At 35.0% G+C, this 17,868-nt stretch overlaps 2 protein-coding genes across 3 annotated transcripts; one reads left to right on the top strand and one right to left on the bottom strand.

The window, feature by feature from the left end:
- The first annotated feature begins 3,513 nt into the window (after window positions 1–3,513).
- On the top strand, window positions 3,514–13,711 carry ALDH6B2 (aldehyde dehydrogenase 6B2). Of its 2 annotated transcripts, XM_059589804.2 has the most exons (20): window positions 3,514–3,799; window positions 3,921–4,024; window positions 4,722–4,793; window positions 4,898–5,059; window positions 5,168–5,246; window positions 5,353–5,507; window positions 5,916–5,979; window positions 6,718–6,797; window positions 6,923–6,988; window positions 9,248–9,298; window positions 9,426–9,577; window positions 10,394–10,484; window positions 10,701–10,781; window positions 11,503–11,580; window positions 11,717–11,752; window positions 11,853–11,896; window positions 12,003–12,081; window positions 12,351–12,441; window positions 12,548–12,674; window positions 13,603–13,711. In XM_059589804.2, the coding sequence occupies exons 1-19, from the start codon at window positions 3,775–3,777 to the stop codon at window positions 12,658–12,660; spliced, it is 1,623 nt and encodes a 540-aa protein (XP_059445787.2). In that variant the 5' UTR covers window positions 3,514–3,774; the 3' UTR covers window positions 12,661–12,674; window positions 13,603–13,711. The 2 variants fall into 2 exon arrangements, with proteins under 2 accessions (XP_059445787.2, XP_059445786.2); XM_059589803.2 differs by lacking the exon at window positions 13,603–13,711 and having other exon boundaries at window positions 12,548–12,777.
- Window positions 13,712–14,249: 538 nt separating this feature from the next.
- On the bottom strand, window positions 14,250–15,926 carry LOC132177765 (anthocyanidin 3-O-glucosyltransferase 7). Its single transcript, XM_059590212.2, has 2 exons — window positions 14,984–15,926; window positions 14,250–14,896 (listed from the first exon to the last, which is right to left on the bottom strand). The coding sequence occupies exons 1-2, from the start codon at window positions 15,849–15,851 to the stop codon at window positions 14,346–14,348; spliced, it is 1,419 nt and encodes a 472-aa protein (XP_059446195.2). The 5' UTR covers window positions 15,852–15,926; the 3' UTR covers window positions 14,250–14,345.
- Between the last annotated feature and the right edge of the window lie 1,942 nt (window positions 15,927–17,868).

The raw sequence follows: 17,868 nt of genomic DNA on the forward strand, positions 1-17,868 counted from the left end.
CTGAAATAGTACAATACTTTAAGGCTAAAAAATAAAAATAAAAAATAAAAAAAATGGTGTTTTGAGTTTTTAAGGGAAACTTCAGTAAGTCCCCCGAATTTCTAGCCGATTTGACAAATACCTCCTAAACTACCAAAACTCTCACTTAGTCCTTCTGAACTTTGGTTTGCTCTCACTTTGAACCCTTCTGTTAGTTTTCAACGTTAAAGTCAAACGGTTTGACTTTTTATGCCCATTATACCCTCACTCCAAAACTAAACCGTTTTGTGCCCTAAAACTACAATATCCACTCAGCCCAAAACGACGTCGTTTTAGGCATTAAAATTATTAAAAAAAAAAAAAAAAAAACCAAAATCGGGGTGGCTCCCTTGGCCAAAAGATGGTGGCCGGACCACTCCCATTTTTTCCCAACCGGTCTAGGGGTGGTCGAACCACCCTCATGGCCAAGGGGATCGGGTGTTTTGGGGGTGGTCCGGGACCAGGGGTGGTTTCAACCACCCCCTACTGGCCGTATGGGGTGGCCGAAACCACCCTCAGGCCCTTGGGGGTGGTCTGACCACCCCCAAAAGCTCAAAAAAATTTGCACGAGAGAATGGGTTTGGGCTTTTGGCTCATATCGGGTTAACATGACTTGATACATTAGAAGAAAAAATAATGTAATACTAAAGTTTAGGGTTTTTTATTTATTTTTTATTTTTTTAAATAGGTATAGCGAGTCACCCACTTAACCCGCCAAGCACAAAAACTAACTGGGTCATAAACGGGTGACCCGATTATGACTCGAACCTGTTTAGGTCAAACTCAAAACCTGTTAACTTCGTGTCAAGTTCGCCGGTCGTGTCAAAATTGCGAGCCTTAACATGATCTCCCAAATTTTTTGGTATTTTTATTCTTTCAATAATTTAATGATATCCAAAGTCATCCATACAAAAAATAAAAAAATCCAAAATTCATTAACTTTTTATTATTGGTCATTGATGTAAGCATAGTCATAGACACTAACTAAGCAGATTAATTTTTCACTACTAAACATATACCATGCAAATGATATAAAATTCTTTCTAAAGAAATCAAAATTTGACGTATGTTTAATGAAAGCATAAAAATATCATTAAATTTGAGCAAATATTAAAGTATAACTGAAATAGTACAATACTTTAAGGCTAAAAAAAAAAAAATGTTTTGAGATTTTAAGAAAAGCAGTTATCAGTTAATAATTGGCATTCAATAATCGCATAACTATCGGTTGCGGTTAACTGCTAATTGGCCTTGTAGTTGTTGAGGTATTAAAGTTTGGCATAAACATGTTCGAGTCATAAACGAGTCAATATGTTTAATAAACATGTCAAATGGGTCAACCCTCATGACTAGCGGGTTGACTCGTTTTTTTTTTTTTCAGATAGATCATTGCTCTCCAATAAATTGTATATCGAGACATATCCTAAACTCTAATCCTAAAACCCTAAACCCTAAAAAAGAAAATCGATTGTTTTTTTTTATATATATATAAAAATTGAATATTTTGGTTTTTGGTTTTTTTTTAAATAGAAATTTCTCTTTTAAAAAAATTAAAAATTTTCGTTTAAAAAATAAAAATTTTTGTTTTTTAAAAAATAAATCCTTTTTTTTTTAAATAAAAAATTCCGTTTCAAAAATATATATATATATTAAACATTTCCATTTAAAAAATCTATTTTTTAAAAAAAATTTGTTTTTTAAATAAAATTTTCGTTTTTTAAAAAAATAATTTTATTTTTTATTTTTTTATTTTTTGAATTTATAAAGATATTTTTGTCTTATTGAGAAATCTATAAGGGCATTTTATCTTTTTTCTAGCATTGGGGGACATTGACAATGTTTTGGTAGTTTGTAGAAGACATTGTCACAATTGAAAGTTTGGGAGAACATTGTCAATTGAGTGGTAGTTTAAGAGATGTATATGGACTTTTCCCATAATATTATGTTGGGCTAAGTTATCAGCTTTGTTATATGTTAATAAATGATTGGTTGTAATGTGAATCTATGTATGGTTAAGATGTAAAGAGAAAAATTATCCCCACTTATATTTTTATTTATTTTTTTTCAATTTGAAGTGACCAAACTACCTCCAAATGATCAAGGAGTTGTTCGGCCAGCCCCTCTGGTCAAAGCATCCCCATCCCAATGGCTCCAATTCGCTTTCAAGTCTTTTTGTTTTAATTTTTAGTTTTATATATTTATGGTTTTATATTTTATATAATTTAGCATTGTTCGGATGTTATACTAAGGTGGACCGTTGAAATAGTTCTAGGATCATCCACACCTCTTTCTTATTTGGACGGTTTGCGTAAAAATTCACCCTAAGTGTCTAAAAATCTCACTTTCTCCATCTTTTGAGATTTAAAACTAATCTGACTTTACCATGCCACTTAGGCACTAATTAGGGCCTCCTCAATCATATTTTAGGCCCTAATTAGTGCGGGGTATTACAATGGAGGAGGGGGATTCGACCGTCTCCTCTAAGCATATTTATGTTTTCTTTTTCTTTTTAATGTTTATATTTTTAATTTTTATTGTGGATGACATGTGTCACAATTTATAATAGTTTACTTATACCCAAAACTCTTTATTACCAAAAAAAAAAAAAAAAAAAGGAACTCTTAACTGATAAAAATAGGTCTTGATAGGAGACTTATGGAATATTTAAGGAAAACAATTGCACATAACTTGGTCAAACTACCATTAAATTGTCAATATTTTTTTTTAAATACAACAAAAAAGACCATAAAAATTTTCAAGAATACAAAAATATCTCTATAAATTCAAAGAAAAAAAAAAAAGGTGGGGGGTGTTGAGATGACTTGGGAGCCCCAAACCACCTAGGTGTTGGGGGTGGTTGCCAAAACCTATTTGTTCTTCATTTCTATCACAACAAGATGGACTTTACGGCTAAGAATAGACTGACTATTAAATCCGGGATGTAAATTTCTTATGCGAATAATCTATTTTTACCAATATTCCTAATTATTAATCAGGAAACCTCTATCAAATAAAAAAAAGAGAGAATTCTTTCTTCCGCAAAATGAAAATTAGGCAAGGCGAATAAAACAATAATCTCACGTTCCGTTACGGCTTGAGCACAAATCAAACGAATGCAAGAAATTCATTCTTACAGGTAAAAGCTCAATACCCAAATAGGCTTACAAAGTTGACTATGAGTATCTACAACTCCTTTGCGAGCTCCGTAGCAAGAAATGATATATCCACTTAAAGAAAGTCCTTCACATAAATTGCTTTGAATGGGTAAATCAATCATTTGTCCTTGCGAATCTGACATTAATCCTCTCTTACCTACTAATTGATGTACTTGAGATGCATTTCCTCTACCATTGATAGTGTTTTGTTTTATATTTCTTTAATTTTTATTAAGGGTACTTTTGTCATTATAAACATTGATAATTTATAAAAATATTGAGGCAATTAATAGTTTAATAACTACATACAATCAGAGATGGTAGTATAAGGGCACATACTTTTAATTTTCCCAATATTTAAAATAGCAAGGATTTTGGGATGACAGAGAAGTGAGAGAATGAGATTATGAGATAGGATTGGAAAATTCAATTTGACACGGATTGCAAATTGTGCAATTGCGTCTTAAATTAACATATATATGATATAGCCTCCTCCAATAGCACCACCCAACCAGGAGAACAGTGGTCAGTGCTGAGTCACGGTGCTAAAAGATCATCATCATCATCATCATCATCATCATCGGAAGCAGCGAAACCAAAAATGTTGCAGCTTTCGATTCAACGAGGTTAATTTAATCAGATGATTTGAATTTGATAACCATTTCTTTTGTTGCTGCTTTTTTTTATTTTTATTTTTATTTTTTTTGAGAAGTTGGTTTTGATTGTTTATGTGGGTTTGTGTTGCAGTGAGGAGTTTGAACTTGAAAACCTTGAGGCCTCAGATCTTCGCTTTGAGGAACTCTGGTTTATCTACGGCCACCGAGCACTCTGCCAAGCAGCCTCACCCTCCGGTAGTCTGAAGGCCCTGTTTGTTCCCCTGGAAGATCGTTTCCCCAAAAAAAAAAAAAACTTAAATATAATGGGTTTTTGTCTTTATAATTTGATGCGTATGTATTTATGGGTTTTTGTCGTTTTGTATGCATATAGCTCATACAATGTTTAGGTGCTGAGAATATGTAAGAAAAAATTAAATTAAATGAACTGGAAATTCTTAATCTGAGATGCAAGCTTCCTTCGGATGCGCGCTGTATGTCGATTTTCGCGTTGCAAGATTTTTTTTTTTTTCTTTTTTGCTTGTATACTGGTCTATCGGTGCAAACAAGAACAAGTGAAAAGATAAGTTTAGCAATCAAATAGAGGCTTAATGAAAGTGTATTTTGTTTAGGAACTGTATGTTTGTGGAAATGGAACTGAAAGGAGCTTATGCGAATTGTTGCACAAATTTTGATTAAAGATTTAATACAGATGCTGCTGTTTGGACCAATGAATTTAGAACCTTTTTTTTTTATTATTATTATTATTTTTTTATTTTTATCAGAGTGAAGCCAAGGTATTAGAATGTCTGTTTTGTGTTTTCCTTTTTATCCTTTAAAGTCTGTTTATTTTTTAGTGTTTTTGTGCAACAAAAAGCAGCCTATCGGGGTTGATGTTTCTTGAATTTGATATATGCCATTTTCTCCTCTCATTTAACTGGTTTTATTTTATCAGAGGGTTCCAAATCTCATTGGAGGTGCTTTTGTTGATTCGCAATCACCGGCTTTAATCGATGTTATAAACCCTGTGAGCATAGATGACCCTCGCTCCCTGCTTTTATGATTATTCACTAAATTATAAGTGCAACTTTTTGTTTGTTTCGGGTCTAATTCATTTATAATTTGGAATAGGCAACACAAGAAGTTGTTTCACAACTTCCACTGACTACAAATGAAGAGTTCAAAGCTGCAGTATCTGCAGCAAAGCAGGCTTTTCCATCATGGCGTAACACCCCTGTTACTACCCGTCAACGTATCATGTTGAAGCTTCAAGCGCTTATTCGGAGAGACATTGTAAGTCTCTGCGAATTATCAATATGTTGCTTAATAATTTTAGTTCTATTTTTTCGGTATTCAAAAACAAGTAAAATGAGTAATACAAATCACTTGTCATTGTGTCAGGATAAGCTCGCGTTAAACGTTACAACTGAACAGGGAAAGACATTAAAGGATGCCCAGGGAGATGTGTTCCGTGGGCTAGGTTAGTGTTGTTTTCTTTGTTCCTTGTTCCTTAAGAATATTTTTCAGTCCCTTTAGTAGTTGTGGTCATTTAAGGATGATGGACTGTTTTTGTTTTCCTTCTGTAGAGGTGGTTGAACATGCTTCTGGAATGGCATCTCTGCAAATGGGAGAATATGCTTCCAATGTATCAAGTGGAATTGATACATACAGCATTCGTGAGCCACTTGGTGTTTGTGCTGGGATTTGTCCCTTCAACTTTCCAGCAATGATTCCCTTATGGGTAAGCGTGATATATTTTACTTTCTGTTATTTGCTCGCCAGACCAGTTGATTCTGTTTCCCATTCTTGATCATAGTTTTTCCATAGGGTGTAGACTGCATTGCTTATTTGGATGCATAGGCATGTCACTACAGCTACCATCATATGGTTAGGAAATTCAATCGTCAAAGTCATGGTTAAGATGGAGAAAGCAATTTGTTTGAGTAACATCTGATACATTATTTCTCTCTCCTCCCTCTCTTGGATGAATGAGTTGTTTTCACACAAGCATAAAATCAATTAGTGAGATTTTTTCTTTTATTTTGACAAGTCTTCATTAGTTAATTTTATGGCACTTAAATATTGGCTTGTCATTCTCCTAGAGAAGAACAAAAATACTAAATGTGTTTTTTTAATGATAATTTTGCAGATGTTCCCAATTGCAGTTACATGTGGGAATACCTTTGTATTAAAGCCATCTGAAAAAGATCCTGGTGATTCTGTTCTCCTTCTTAGTTGTGTAGTGTACCAAGTCCTTGAGCATTATTTCCTTCACGACACCATGATTTATATAATCCTTCAAAAAGGATTCTAAGTTTTTCTTTGCATTTGGATATGCTCAAGCATTATTCTGATGTGGTGCTTATGGCATATGACTTTGCCTACATATTTGTGTGATGCATCTGGGATTGAGGATTGTGGGATATCCCAGAGGTCTGACCAATTTTTCATTGTTGAAATAGTGTTTTAGATGCTGGATATTGGTGTCGTCAAGCCATATATCTGTTTGGCTTTGTAGATCTAGAATTGCTATTCCTATATAATCTTCTTTTGTGGCTAAAAAGCAGTATGCGTACTGTTAGCAAGAAAACAATTAATAACTTATGATTTATCTTCTTTTGGTGAAAAGTATCTATAATTTCTCAAACCTTTTTTATCTTAAGTAACGTTGGGTTTCCAAAACTTCTAGAATATTAATCTCCTTGTTGCTAGAAAAGCGTCAGTCTCATAAAATAATTGATCTTTCCATCCTTTGTCCTTGGGTCTCAATTTATGTATTATATTTCTACATTGCATATATGAGGTTCTAGTTTGCCTAGTATGCATGTTAGTTGAGGTTTCCTTTCCATATAAATATTCTTACTTTTATTTTGTTTTTACATGTGGAAAGGCAATTATTGTTCATGCTTCTACTTGAAAGTGACTCAATATGTTGTGAATTCTTTTTTCAGGAGCTTCTATAATGCTTGCAGAGTTGGCAATGGAGGCTGGTCTGCCTAATGGTGTCTTAAATATCGTTCACGGCACCAACGTATGCAGCATGAACCTTTGTTTTCTTTTCTAATCTTGTTAAATGATTGTCTCAAAAGGCATAAACTTGTGATTTTTTGTTGCTTTGACATCACTACTTGTGGTATCTCTTCAATTTTATGGCAGGATATTGTTAATGCTATATGTGATGATGACGATATCAGAGCTGTATCATTTGTTGGTTCTAATACTGTAAGTTATCTCATAGCATTCATTTCATGAACCTAGTTCCTATGAGTTTATTTTGGGTCATAGTCTGCACCCTGTATAATTCTCTTACATATTTATAACCCTTTTCAACATTTTACGGTTTGCAAGGTAGTTCATATAAGTAGATACAATTACTATATGTTATTTGGTTGCTTGTCAAGTGATGGAAGCTTCCTTTTGTGAGTATATGCTGAAAATTTTCAACCCTTTATTTGAAGGCCTACAACTATGGTAGTGCCCATTAACTAAACTTAGAGTGCGTTTGGCATTGCAAATTCGCAGACCAAAAGTTTGATTTTAAATCAAATCACAAAAAATGTATCTTTGGTGTATTTTTATATATGCACGATTTTAAAGGTCAAACTACGATTTTGCCAAACGTTTAAATACGTTTTTAAAAATCGCGTTTTCAAATCGCATGTTTTAAAATCACCCGTTATGAAATCGCAAACCTAAACGAACCCTTAATCTCTTAAGGTGTTTGTGTTGTATAGTGATGTAGGAAAGTTGCTGCCCAAATTAAAGTGACAAAAAGGGTGTTCTTTTCTTTTTCCTTTCTTTTGCTTTGTATTATTTTTCAGGTTTTCCTAGTCATGTTAGGATTTTTTTTTTTTGGTGATTTTCTAGTAACCTTAGTACTAGGATTTGTTTATTTTCTTTTTGTTTAGAACTTCTAGTAAGGATTAGGATTTGTAGCTTAAAAAAAGGCTTATGTTCAACTTATTTCAATTAGCATACCCAAGAATAATCCCCCCTAACAAGTGGGCCTCCTGGCCCATACTAATCCTAGCATGGTCCATCACAGGTTAAGTCAGGACTGATCCAACCCTGTGGCACCAACACACTAGGAATAGAGAAAGCGCATATGCAGGAGATCCTAGCTGAGCCACGCATCACTAACATCTTGAGAGTATCGGGCATGAGGGAATACTTGCCTAATGGCATGGAGTCTAGAGAATCAATTTAGTTATTCTTTTTCCCCCTCTGACCACAATGCGGGAAAACACTCCAAAAATGGGGGGAAGGAAGTTCATTTGCAAGGAACGCACAATTCTCTCTCCAAACAGCTTAATTTTGACTTAAGCTTTCAAGTGGAGGGGACTAATGTAGGACAAGTTAACCCCCCAAATTAAGTGATGGAAAGGATTTTCTTTTCTTTTCTTTTAGGATTTCTTCTTTTATGTGTTTTTCTAGTAACTTTAGGACTTCCATATTTCTGGATTTTCCTAGAAACTCTAGGATTTGTTTTATTTCCTTTTGTTTAACAACTTCTAGCAGCCTTAGGACTAGGATTTGTAGCCTATACGAAGATTTGTATTGAACTTATTTCAATCATTGAGATCATTAAGTTTTTATTGAGTTGCTTGATAAAGGAAGAATTTTCTTTTAGTTTTTTTCTTCCTTGTGTTGTCAAGGATTAAAGAGAGGAGTGTTCTTCATGTTTTTTCTATCACCTTCTGCTGCATCATATAGGATGCATGACTTTGAAACTGAATCTAGTTTTCATTTTAGACCCGTAAATGCTTTTGTTTTAAATTGGAAAGATTATTTAGAATCTGTAGGAACAACGTAGCTTTTGCCCATATGATTTGTTTATTCTAGGTAAAAAAATTCTCACATTATTGTGCAAATTAGCTCTAGCTGTAAGAACGGGGTTGGGAGTGTAGTTGTATGTTCAAGAACCACCAGGTGTGTGGATTCCATTGAAACAAATAATAACAACAATATAAAACTCTCACATTGTTGTTTCCTAGCATTGATTTGTTCCACCTCTAGATAAGCTGGTTTATCCCAAAATTTGGTGATTTAGTCACTGTTACTACTTCCTTCTGTGCATCATGATTGTATGTATACACAGTTGTTTAAATTCATTTTGAGATCTGTATGGTTGTTTTAATTTTTATGATGAATATATATTTTGTTTTGCAAATGTTGTGCATATGCATCCAGTGTATAATTGAGTTTATGCAGCATAGATGGTCAGTATGGCTTTGATCTTCATAGATGTATCTTAGACTTAGTCATTCTTACATGATGTTCTTTTATATATATTTTGAGATCTGTATGGTTGTTTTAATTTTTATGATGAACATATATTTTGTTTTGCAAATGTTGTGCATATGCATCCAGTGTATAATTGAGTTTATGCAGCATAGATGGTCAGTATGGCTTTGATCTTCATAGATGTATCTTAGACTCTCAGTCATTCTTACATGATGTTCTTTTATATATATATCAAAGGCTGGAATGCACATATATGCAAGAGCAGCAGCTAAAGGGAAGCGCATTCAGGTAACTTCACTTCTACTTTGGTAAGAAAGTAGTGTTCAATTTCTCTTGTGAGCTATGTGGTTGCTTTTATACCCATGCAACAATTAGAGTGAAATGAATTGGCTATTTGGTTCAATCTTATTTTTAGTCCAATATGGGGGCCAAAAATCATGCAATTGTCATGCCTGATGCAAATGTGGATGCTACGTTAAATGCTATAGTTGCTGCTGGTTTTGGTGCTGCTGGACAAAGGTGCATGGCTCTTAGCACAGTTGTTTTTGTTGGAGGCTTAAAGTCATGGTAATATGCTCTGTTTCCCTGCTCACTTTATTTCTTCTCGTTTCTTCCATATTTGTCTAGCTTTTATACTCCTACCGTTGATGCTGGAGGTTCAATGTCATGTTTATTATACTGAAGGTAATGGTTATAGTGGTTGTCTAGTCAAGTTGTTTTGACATCTCGTAATTGCATGTTGTACATAGAAGCAATTGAAAAGCTTAATTCATTGTCATTTCCTTAGTCGAATGGCTCTACTTTTGTAAATTTATAATCTTCTCTGGAATTATCTTCCCGGAAAACATACTCATAATATCTACTAGACTCAGTGGGCCATCACAGAAAGATCCACATGGAGGATAATAAGTATTGTATTTGATTTTCTGGTGTATTTGACATTGATGTTCTCTATGTAAGATTGATCGTCTTACATCCAAGGGAGACAAGAAACTAAGTGAGTTGCGAGACTTCCAGTCCAGTTTTCTGGTTATTTTCCCCATCTTCTCTTGTAGATGAGGATAACTGAATTCGCTAGTATGTTATGCATAGTGCCCATCTTATTTTATAGTGTCTACTTAGTAGAGTGATGAATGTAGAATTAACCTAAGGAACTCTCGATGAACTATGATGGTGTACCTGTACTTTGACAAACATGTTTGTCAGCATGTGACATATAGTGGACATGTCAGAAAGATTTCATACCCATAGAGAAACATCTCACACAGGTATTCCCCAATTTTTGAACTCCTGTAAAGTGGGTGGTTTAAGGCTTTATCTTATGGTTTACATGAGAAATTTTTAGTGTAAAACAGCAAAGTAATCCATTCTAACTTTTTTCAGGGAGAATGAACTACTGGAGCGTGCCAAAGCTCTTAAAGTAAATGCTGGAACAGAACCTGATGCAGACCTTGGTCCCGTAATTAGCAAACAGGTAAGACCACATTTCCTTTTTTTGTTACCTACTCCAGATAACTAATTTTGGTGACAAGTGAGTTGAAAACGTTTTCACTTTCCATTATTTGTTTTGCATCATTTATGGAAACTGCCCTTTTTCTGAGTAGCAGCTTATTGGCACTTCTTGTTTTGATATGTATGAGTCTTCGTTGACTTTAAACTGTAGATTACCTTTGAATTTTACCATTTCCAGGCAAAGGAACGAATACACAGATTAATTCAAAGTGGTGTTGAAAGTGGTGCCAGACTACCGCTTGACGGGAGGAATATAGTGGTACTGTTTGGTACTTTAATGCTCTACTTTCTTTATCTGTAGCTATGATCGTACTTCTTATAGTTTGTATGAATTACTTATATACTGTGTTATGCAAAAAGCAGCATCATGCCTGAAAATTGTAAGAAGCAGGAACTGTAGTGGTTGAATGAGCAGGAATTATAGTGACTGTGAGTCAGAGAAACAATATGATACATATCATTTGATTTGGTAGGTGATTGAAGGCAATGCTATGCATAGAAAACACTTAAAAATAGTTGGTATGTAGACAAGCTTAACATCTTAACTACGACCTCTTTAAAGCATCATATTAATTCCACATATAGTTCCAGCTGGTTTACCTTAATATCAAATTGAACTTCCTCTGAGCATCCAAGCACCCACTTTGGCGTGAATGGAAGTTTTTAGGACCTCTTAGAACTTAGGCATGAATTTCACCGCACATGCGTCTGAGGAGGTTTGAGCATTATATTTGTATGGCTAATTTATTACTGCTTGGATTTTCTTAAATTAATTTCTTAAAGCTAAAGCATTGTAGCTTTTTTCGTAATATGAAGTAGGAAAAGGATTAGAAGAAAAAAAAAAAAAAAAGCTGCTATATGCATCTCTTCCTCAAGAGTGATAAAATCCGTGCTTGACAGGGTCACAGGTTCCCCATTTGCTTTATTTCAGTTTTTCAGAAACTAGTCTACTAAGAAATTTATTCATAATTTTAAAATAGGTCCCTGGATATGAGAATGGAAATTTTATTGGTCCCACCATCTTATCAGATGTCACAGCCAACATGGAGTGCTACAAGGTATCTTTTTGTTTTCCTTTCTCCAATTCTTCCCCATAATGTTGTCAAAATGAACCACGTTGTTCTTTAGGGACAAAAAGAGTTGAACCTGTGACTTTGGAGCAATAATGATGCTATTTGATCTTTGCCTTTGCAGGAGGAAATTTTTGGTCCAGTTCTTCTTTGCATGGAGGTGTTTTCATTACTCCCTTGTTCTTAGCTTAGCGGATATTCCATTGCTTATTATATAGACATGTTAACTTACATTTTTTTTCCCTCTCTCTTAACATCAGGCTGATAGCTTTGACGAGGCCATAAACATTGTTAACAGAAACAAGTACTTCCTTAAATTTGCTTCCCTTGTATAAATTACACTACATTTTTTCTTCTCTCTTAGAGAAGTATTAGTTGCAATTTGGATGTGACTTATACTTCTGGAGCAGATATGGCAATGGAGCTTCTATATTTACAACATCTGGTGCAGCTGCAAGGAAATTTCAGACTGAAATCGAAGCCGGTCAGGTAAGAAAATCTTTTGGGCATGTCCTGGATCATGCTTTCAAAAGCAAAATAATAGGACTAGTAGAGATTAGTGTGAACCATAAACTGCATGGAAAATATCTGTTAATCTGTGATGACCATATTAACTAGAGGAACTCGACACATTAGCTTCATAAACAAATCATTTGCATGGTTTAATGCAAATACTTAGCCATATTCAGTTTTTTCCTCTGCAAGCTCATCCCTGCTTTTGAATGGAATATGTAACTTTTTTTCTGGGTTTGTCTCAGGTTGGCATCAATGTTCCTATCCCAGTTCCTTTGCCTTTCTTCTCATTTACTGGGTCTAAGGCATCTTTTGCAGGCGATCTCAATTTCTACGGTAAAAGTTGTCTAGTAGACTTAAATTTTCCCTTCACTGTAGTGGTTACTTGAGTTTGGTGAATTATAGATTTTTTTATTTTTTATTTTTTATTTTTATTTTACAGGCAAGGCTGGAGTTAATTTTTACACCCAGATCAAAACAGTCACTCAGCAATGGAAGGATTTACCAGGTGGCGGTGGAATTAACCTGGCAATGCCAACTTCTCAGAAGACATAATCGACAAAAAGCTAGTAGTACTTTTTTTTTCTTTTTTTTTTTTTCAGAACTATATGTAAACTCTCCAATAAATCAATTGAAGGTCATCTTCCTTATATGCATGCCCCTTTACTTCTACATTTGTCCTTCGCTCTTTTCTTTTTCTCATGGAAAGAGTGGGTGGGTGGGGGAGGTAATGGATGCAAGGGATACCTAGTACTCCATCTTTTGCATATGATCAAGATTCTCGACATAGACTAAGACTGTTTACCTTTGCCATTCTTTCCTGTTAACTTATCTTTTTCGCGCTTTGGCTCAAACCTCGCTATAAGCCCAACAACTTAATCATTGACAAGTTTTAGCTGTGTTTCATGTGACAAGATTGCTCTAGTCACCTCTTCAAATGCTAGCGTTTTGTTTTGTTTTCATACAATATTGTCATAGCTAGTGGATCATAAAAATGGGGAAATGATGCCAAGAGAAGTATTGCTTTTTAGTTTTTATCTTCTTCAATCATAACTCCAAAGTATTCTACATGTTGAACTTATTGCTTCACGTACAATTTATTTATTAAATTCTTCTCAATATACAGACTAATATAATTTATGCCAAATTGACCCTTATCATTGTTCATCTTTTTGGGCTTCTTTGCCTTTCCAATAAGGCATTGTAGACTCCTTGTTGAATAAAAAGATCCTTCATTCTCCTTTGCCAAAGAGAAATATTGTTCTTATCATTAAACTTTTACACTCCATGCCACTTGTTAATTAAGGAGATTGATATCTTAAAGTGTCTTTTACAGAGTCTATAATATGGTATGTTGAGATATTACTCAACCTAAAAGTATAAGCCTATAGGTTTGGGCCCAACAAGGTTATATTAATCAATAGTCACTCACACTTAATGACATTTTTTTTTAATGTGGGACTCAAATCTTTTTTTTTTTTGACATGTCCGCACAAGAGGGGAGAGGAAGATTCGAACTAGTGACCTCCGCTTCATTAAGCGTGGTCCCAGCCGATTGAGCTACCTCTTGAGGACGGACTCAAATCTTTTTATATACTCATACATGTATACTCAACAATGTAATTATCTGTCAAACTAATTTATTTGAAATTGTTTTTTTATCGTTTTAAATCTGTTTGTTTTGTGATTTTAATATGGAATTTTTGGTTTATAGTAGAGTTTTTTTTTTTTTTTTTTTCCCCCATAGTGACGATATTTAGTCAGTTTTTTGGTGTTCGATAAAATGTCTCAATGATGGTGTTTTGTTGTTCTTAATATGAAATGGCTTATTTGGTGCATTTTTCAATATTTCTCCTGTTTTAGTTAAACTGCTGGGTTCATTCTCCAAGAGTTGACCAGAAATCCACATGTTTCCCTTGTTCGATTTTTTCTTAGATGCTCGTTAACTGCCTCCTGTCTACTATACGTGGCCATTTTTCTGACTGTAGATGCTTTTATGCTTATGAGATTGATATCTTGGATAGTCTTTTAATGAGCCAATAATATTGTATATTGAGACATCAAATTCCTTTCAAACTACAATTCAATTGTCGACGTCTCTTCAAAACTATTAATTACGTCAATATCCTCCAAATTACCAAAAATGACAAGCAGAAGTGATCTATCAAATTTTATTCAACATTTATGTAGAAAGCATAAGAGCAATAATGGATGCCATGCACCATGGACCACTTAAAACTTTAAGATGCAGATATTAAATCAACCAAACTATTGAAGTCTTGTGTAGCACTGTCAACACCTTTTAAAACCAGCTCTTTGAGGGCTTGCGACTTCTCCCTCATCACCTTACCTTTTTCATGTCCCAAAACGAGTTCCAAGCTCTTGAGCAACCGATTCTTTGTGATTGCACCTCCCTCAACTCTCACACCAATCCCCCACTCCTCTATCATCCGTCCAATCATGTAATGATCGCCGAAGAACGGCCTGCAGATGAGCGGAATCCCGTTTGCAATGCTCTCGCAAATGGAGTTTGATCCACAGTGTGTCACAAACACCCCTACAGAAGCATGCGCCAGCACTTGTGTTTGCGGCGTCCATGGCACTACTTTTCCATGCGTCTTCGTCTTCTCAAGAAACCCTTTCGGCAATAGTTCCTTTGACTCTTCATTAAGAGACCAAAGAAATTGAATTTCACTCGCTTGCAGCGCCTCCGCCACTGCTACTAGCTCCTCATGTGGCAGCGAAGCCAAGGTTCCAAAACCAACATATGCGACCGACCCAGATTTTCTATCTGATAAAATATAAATTAAATTATTAAATTCATTTAAACATTTCAAAGTTTAAACCGTTGAGATAAATAGTGATTTAATGTAATTACCGTCCAACCACGACAGGCAGCCGGTTAGATCCGAGCTCGACGGTTGCGAAGACGGGGCTGGCAGTGACATAGAGAGAAAGCCCACGTAAAAAACATTCTGAAACTTTGATTTAAGGTCATGATTGAGAGGGGGGGAGTTTAGTTCTTCAAAAAAACCCACCACGACAGCAGTAGCTCGTGGAAGCACCGATCCGATTTGACTCAGCGTGCGTGAGAAAGGCGACTCTTCTTCACCCGCCGGGACCAGCACCTCCTCCGGCAAGTCGGCAACGCGCATGGCGGAAAACCCCGGAATAAAATCCAGCGTTCTACAACCATTGCTAACACAAAGCTGGCGAATGAGGTCGGTGTATACGTGAGCGGAGAGACAACATGGGAAAGAGTACCAAGTGGGGACCCACGGAACACCCATATCCTCCGCAATCGCCGCAGCAGAAGCACTCAAGAAAGCGTCGGAGAGCAAGCAGGTGATTCTCTTGCCGGTCTCCGCCGCTGCCATTTCTAAACCCTTTTTGAGGTTGTCGGGCGTGGCCATGAGGAAAAGGTTAACAGCCTCTACAGGGTTTTTTCCGGTAAGCACATGATTCTCCGGCACTCCGTCCGGCACTTGGTAGAACTTTATGTTATGTGGAACGTCGTCGTCGGCAGTTGATTTTGAGAGGAGTGAGTGGGTGGACTTCGCTGTGTTTAAGAACGAGAACTGAATGTTTGGGGCTGCGGGTGCTAACTTACGCAGCAGGTTTAGAGCAACAACGGGGTGGCTGCCGAAGGGGAATGCCAAGATGGCCACGTGCTTCTCCACAGAGCTTTTGCTCACAGCCGCCATGGTATCTTGGATTGAAAACAAGGGCTCCAGAGGGGAAGACATATAAGAAAATGATTGTTGCTGAACATTTCAAGGTTATGATAGAAGTATTTGTAGGCATTAATTACGTCTAAACGCTCAAAAAATATCACATATTAAAATTGTGACACGTTACGAAGCGGTGATTTAACAAGATGTTAGAGTCAAAAGTTCTGGTATTGAACATTGACTTGGTCAATTCATCACATTTAAATTAAATATTCTACGTGTTGGGTCTCACCTATTAAAAGGGAGTCTGGACCTGTACATAAGTGTGAGTATTAAAGTAATGATTAAGTGATTAAGGCATTTTTAGGTGTGTGTTTGAGGAGCTTAAAAGTGCGTCTAACACTCAAAAAGTCCATTCTGAAAAAAAATATATATAACTTTTAAGGGTAAAAAATATCCAAAAATTGCCAAAACGCACTTTTAGTAAAAGTTTAAAAATGAAGCTTTTCCCAAAAAGTATTTTTTGACTTAAAAACTCTATTTCTCAATATGGCTACTAGGCATCCCAACATTTTTTCCCAAATTTTCTTTCTCAAATGATCTAGACCCGACATTCATTTAAGCAAAAAAAAACAATCTATTTATTTATTAAATGGACCAGATCATTTGGAAAAAAGTGTTGAGATGTCTACTATAATCCATTTCTCAAACACAATCTCAAACATGTTTTAAATTTACCTTTCCATATAAGCTTAAGCTTTTGAAATAAGTGGTAATTTAACAATAAAGACAATTAAAAAGAATTTGCTTCCCAAAAGATTTTTTCTTTACTTTTACAGAGAATCTCAAGCTAATTTTTTTGCTCAGAACTTTTTTTACAATATAAAGAACAAGAATATGATAAAAACACTTAATTCTCAACTGTAATATATAACTTTTTATTAAATATCATTTTTCAAGACGTAAAGAAATTTATTGCTTAAATTTCGCAATTTAAAAATCTTTACTTTCTTTAAAATTGTGAGAAAAAAAAAATCCAAATCCTGTTGGAGATAGTGATGCTTCGTGGCCGTGGCGGGGTCATCGTGGAAGATTTCTAGGCATCCAAACGTTAAATGCTGTACAAGGACAACTACTCTTGAGGTTAGGTGCATCATTTAAAGGTCACCGTCGAAGCATTTATAGGCATCAAATTGTGAGATTCCGTAACCTTCCTCCTCGGCTGTTTAGGTGGACACGTGTCTTTTTTTATAATCAATAGAAAATTTAGTTTGGAAGCTAATTTAATAAATGTTAAGTGACTTTTACAACGAGAAATGCACGTGCTTTTTTTTTTAATTAATTTTTTTTTTTTTTTTACATGTCCACATGAGAGATAGGAAAGAAAAATTTGAACTAGTAACTCCGATTTCATAAAACGTAGTCAACAATCGATTGAGCTATCTCTTAAAGATTTTAATTAACATTCTTAATAGTAAATTATTACATTTCTACTAACTTAAGAACCTAAACATTAATTTTTTAGAAATCCAAACATGATAAAAAATACTTCTTGGGCTCATAAATTTTTCATAAATACAAAACAACTTCTTTTGACATTTGTGCTACTCAAATTTTCTAGTTTTTCAAATGATGGAAAAATTGTACCACCTTTAATGCACATTGGTAGCCAAGCAGGACATAACATGTCAAAGAAATGCTCTACTTTTTAATTTTTAATTTTTTTTAAACAAATTTGGACGTCAAATAATGTGTCACAATCCTAAAATGTCAATGGGTAAATATAAAATAAGGGTAATTACCTTTTCTCTCCATTAATTACAATGCATTATCAATTTATTTTCATAAACTACCAACTGTACCGTCCGACCTCATCAAACTACCATTTTGTACCAAAAATTTCACTTCCGTCAGTTAAAGGCGTTAACTCAGACGGTCAAAGTGACAATGCATTGTAGTTCATAAGTGCAAAATAACGATGTGTTGTAGTTCATAGGAGTAAAGTGACAAGTTGATCGTTTGAGTTAATGCATTTGACTGACGGAATGAAAATTTTTGACACAAAATAATAACTTTTTAATCGGGTCAGACA

This window comes from Corylus avellana, chromosome 4 (assembly GCF_965113065.1).
Source record: "Corylus avellana chromosome 4, dhCorAvel1.hap1.2, whole genome shotgun sequence".
In the NCBI taxonomy this organism is placed as follows: domain Eukaryota; kingdom Viridiplantae; phylum Streptophyta; class Magnoliopsida; order Fagales; family Betulaceae; genus Corylus; species Corylus avellana.

Bases quoted from the DNA above. Each gene is read 5' to 3' on its own strand.
- ALDH6B2 (XM_059589804.2), top strand. From the start codon at position 3,775: ATGTTGCAGCTTTCGATTCAACGAG. The intron at 5,508-5,915 runs GTAAGCGTGATA...ATAATTTTGCAG, and splicing joins CAGCAATGATTCCCTTATGG to ATGTTCCCAATTGCAGTTAC. The intron at 5,980-6,717 runs GTGATTCTGTTC...TTCTTTTTTCAG, and splicing joins GCCATCTGAAAAAGATCCTG to GAGCTTCTATAATGCTTGCA.
- LOC132177765 (XM_059590212.2), bottom strand. From the start codon at position 15,851: ATGTCTTCCCCTCTGGAGCCCTTGTTTTCAATCCAAGATACCATGGCG. The intron at 14,897-14,983 runs GTAATTACATTA...ATATTTTATCAG, and splicing joins CTGCCTGTCGTGGTTGGACG to ATAGAAAATCTGGGTCGGTC.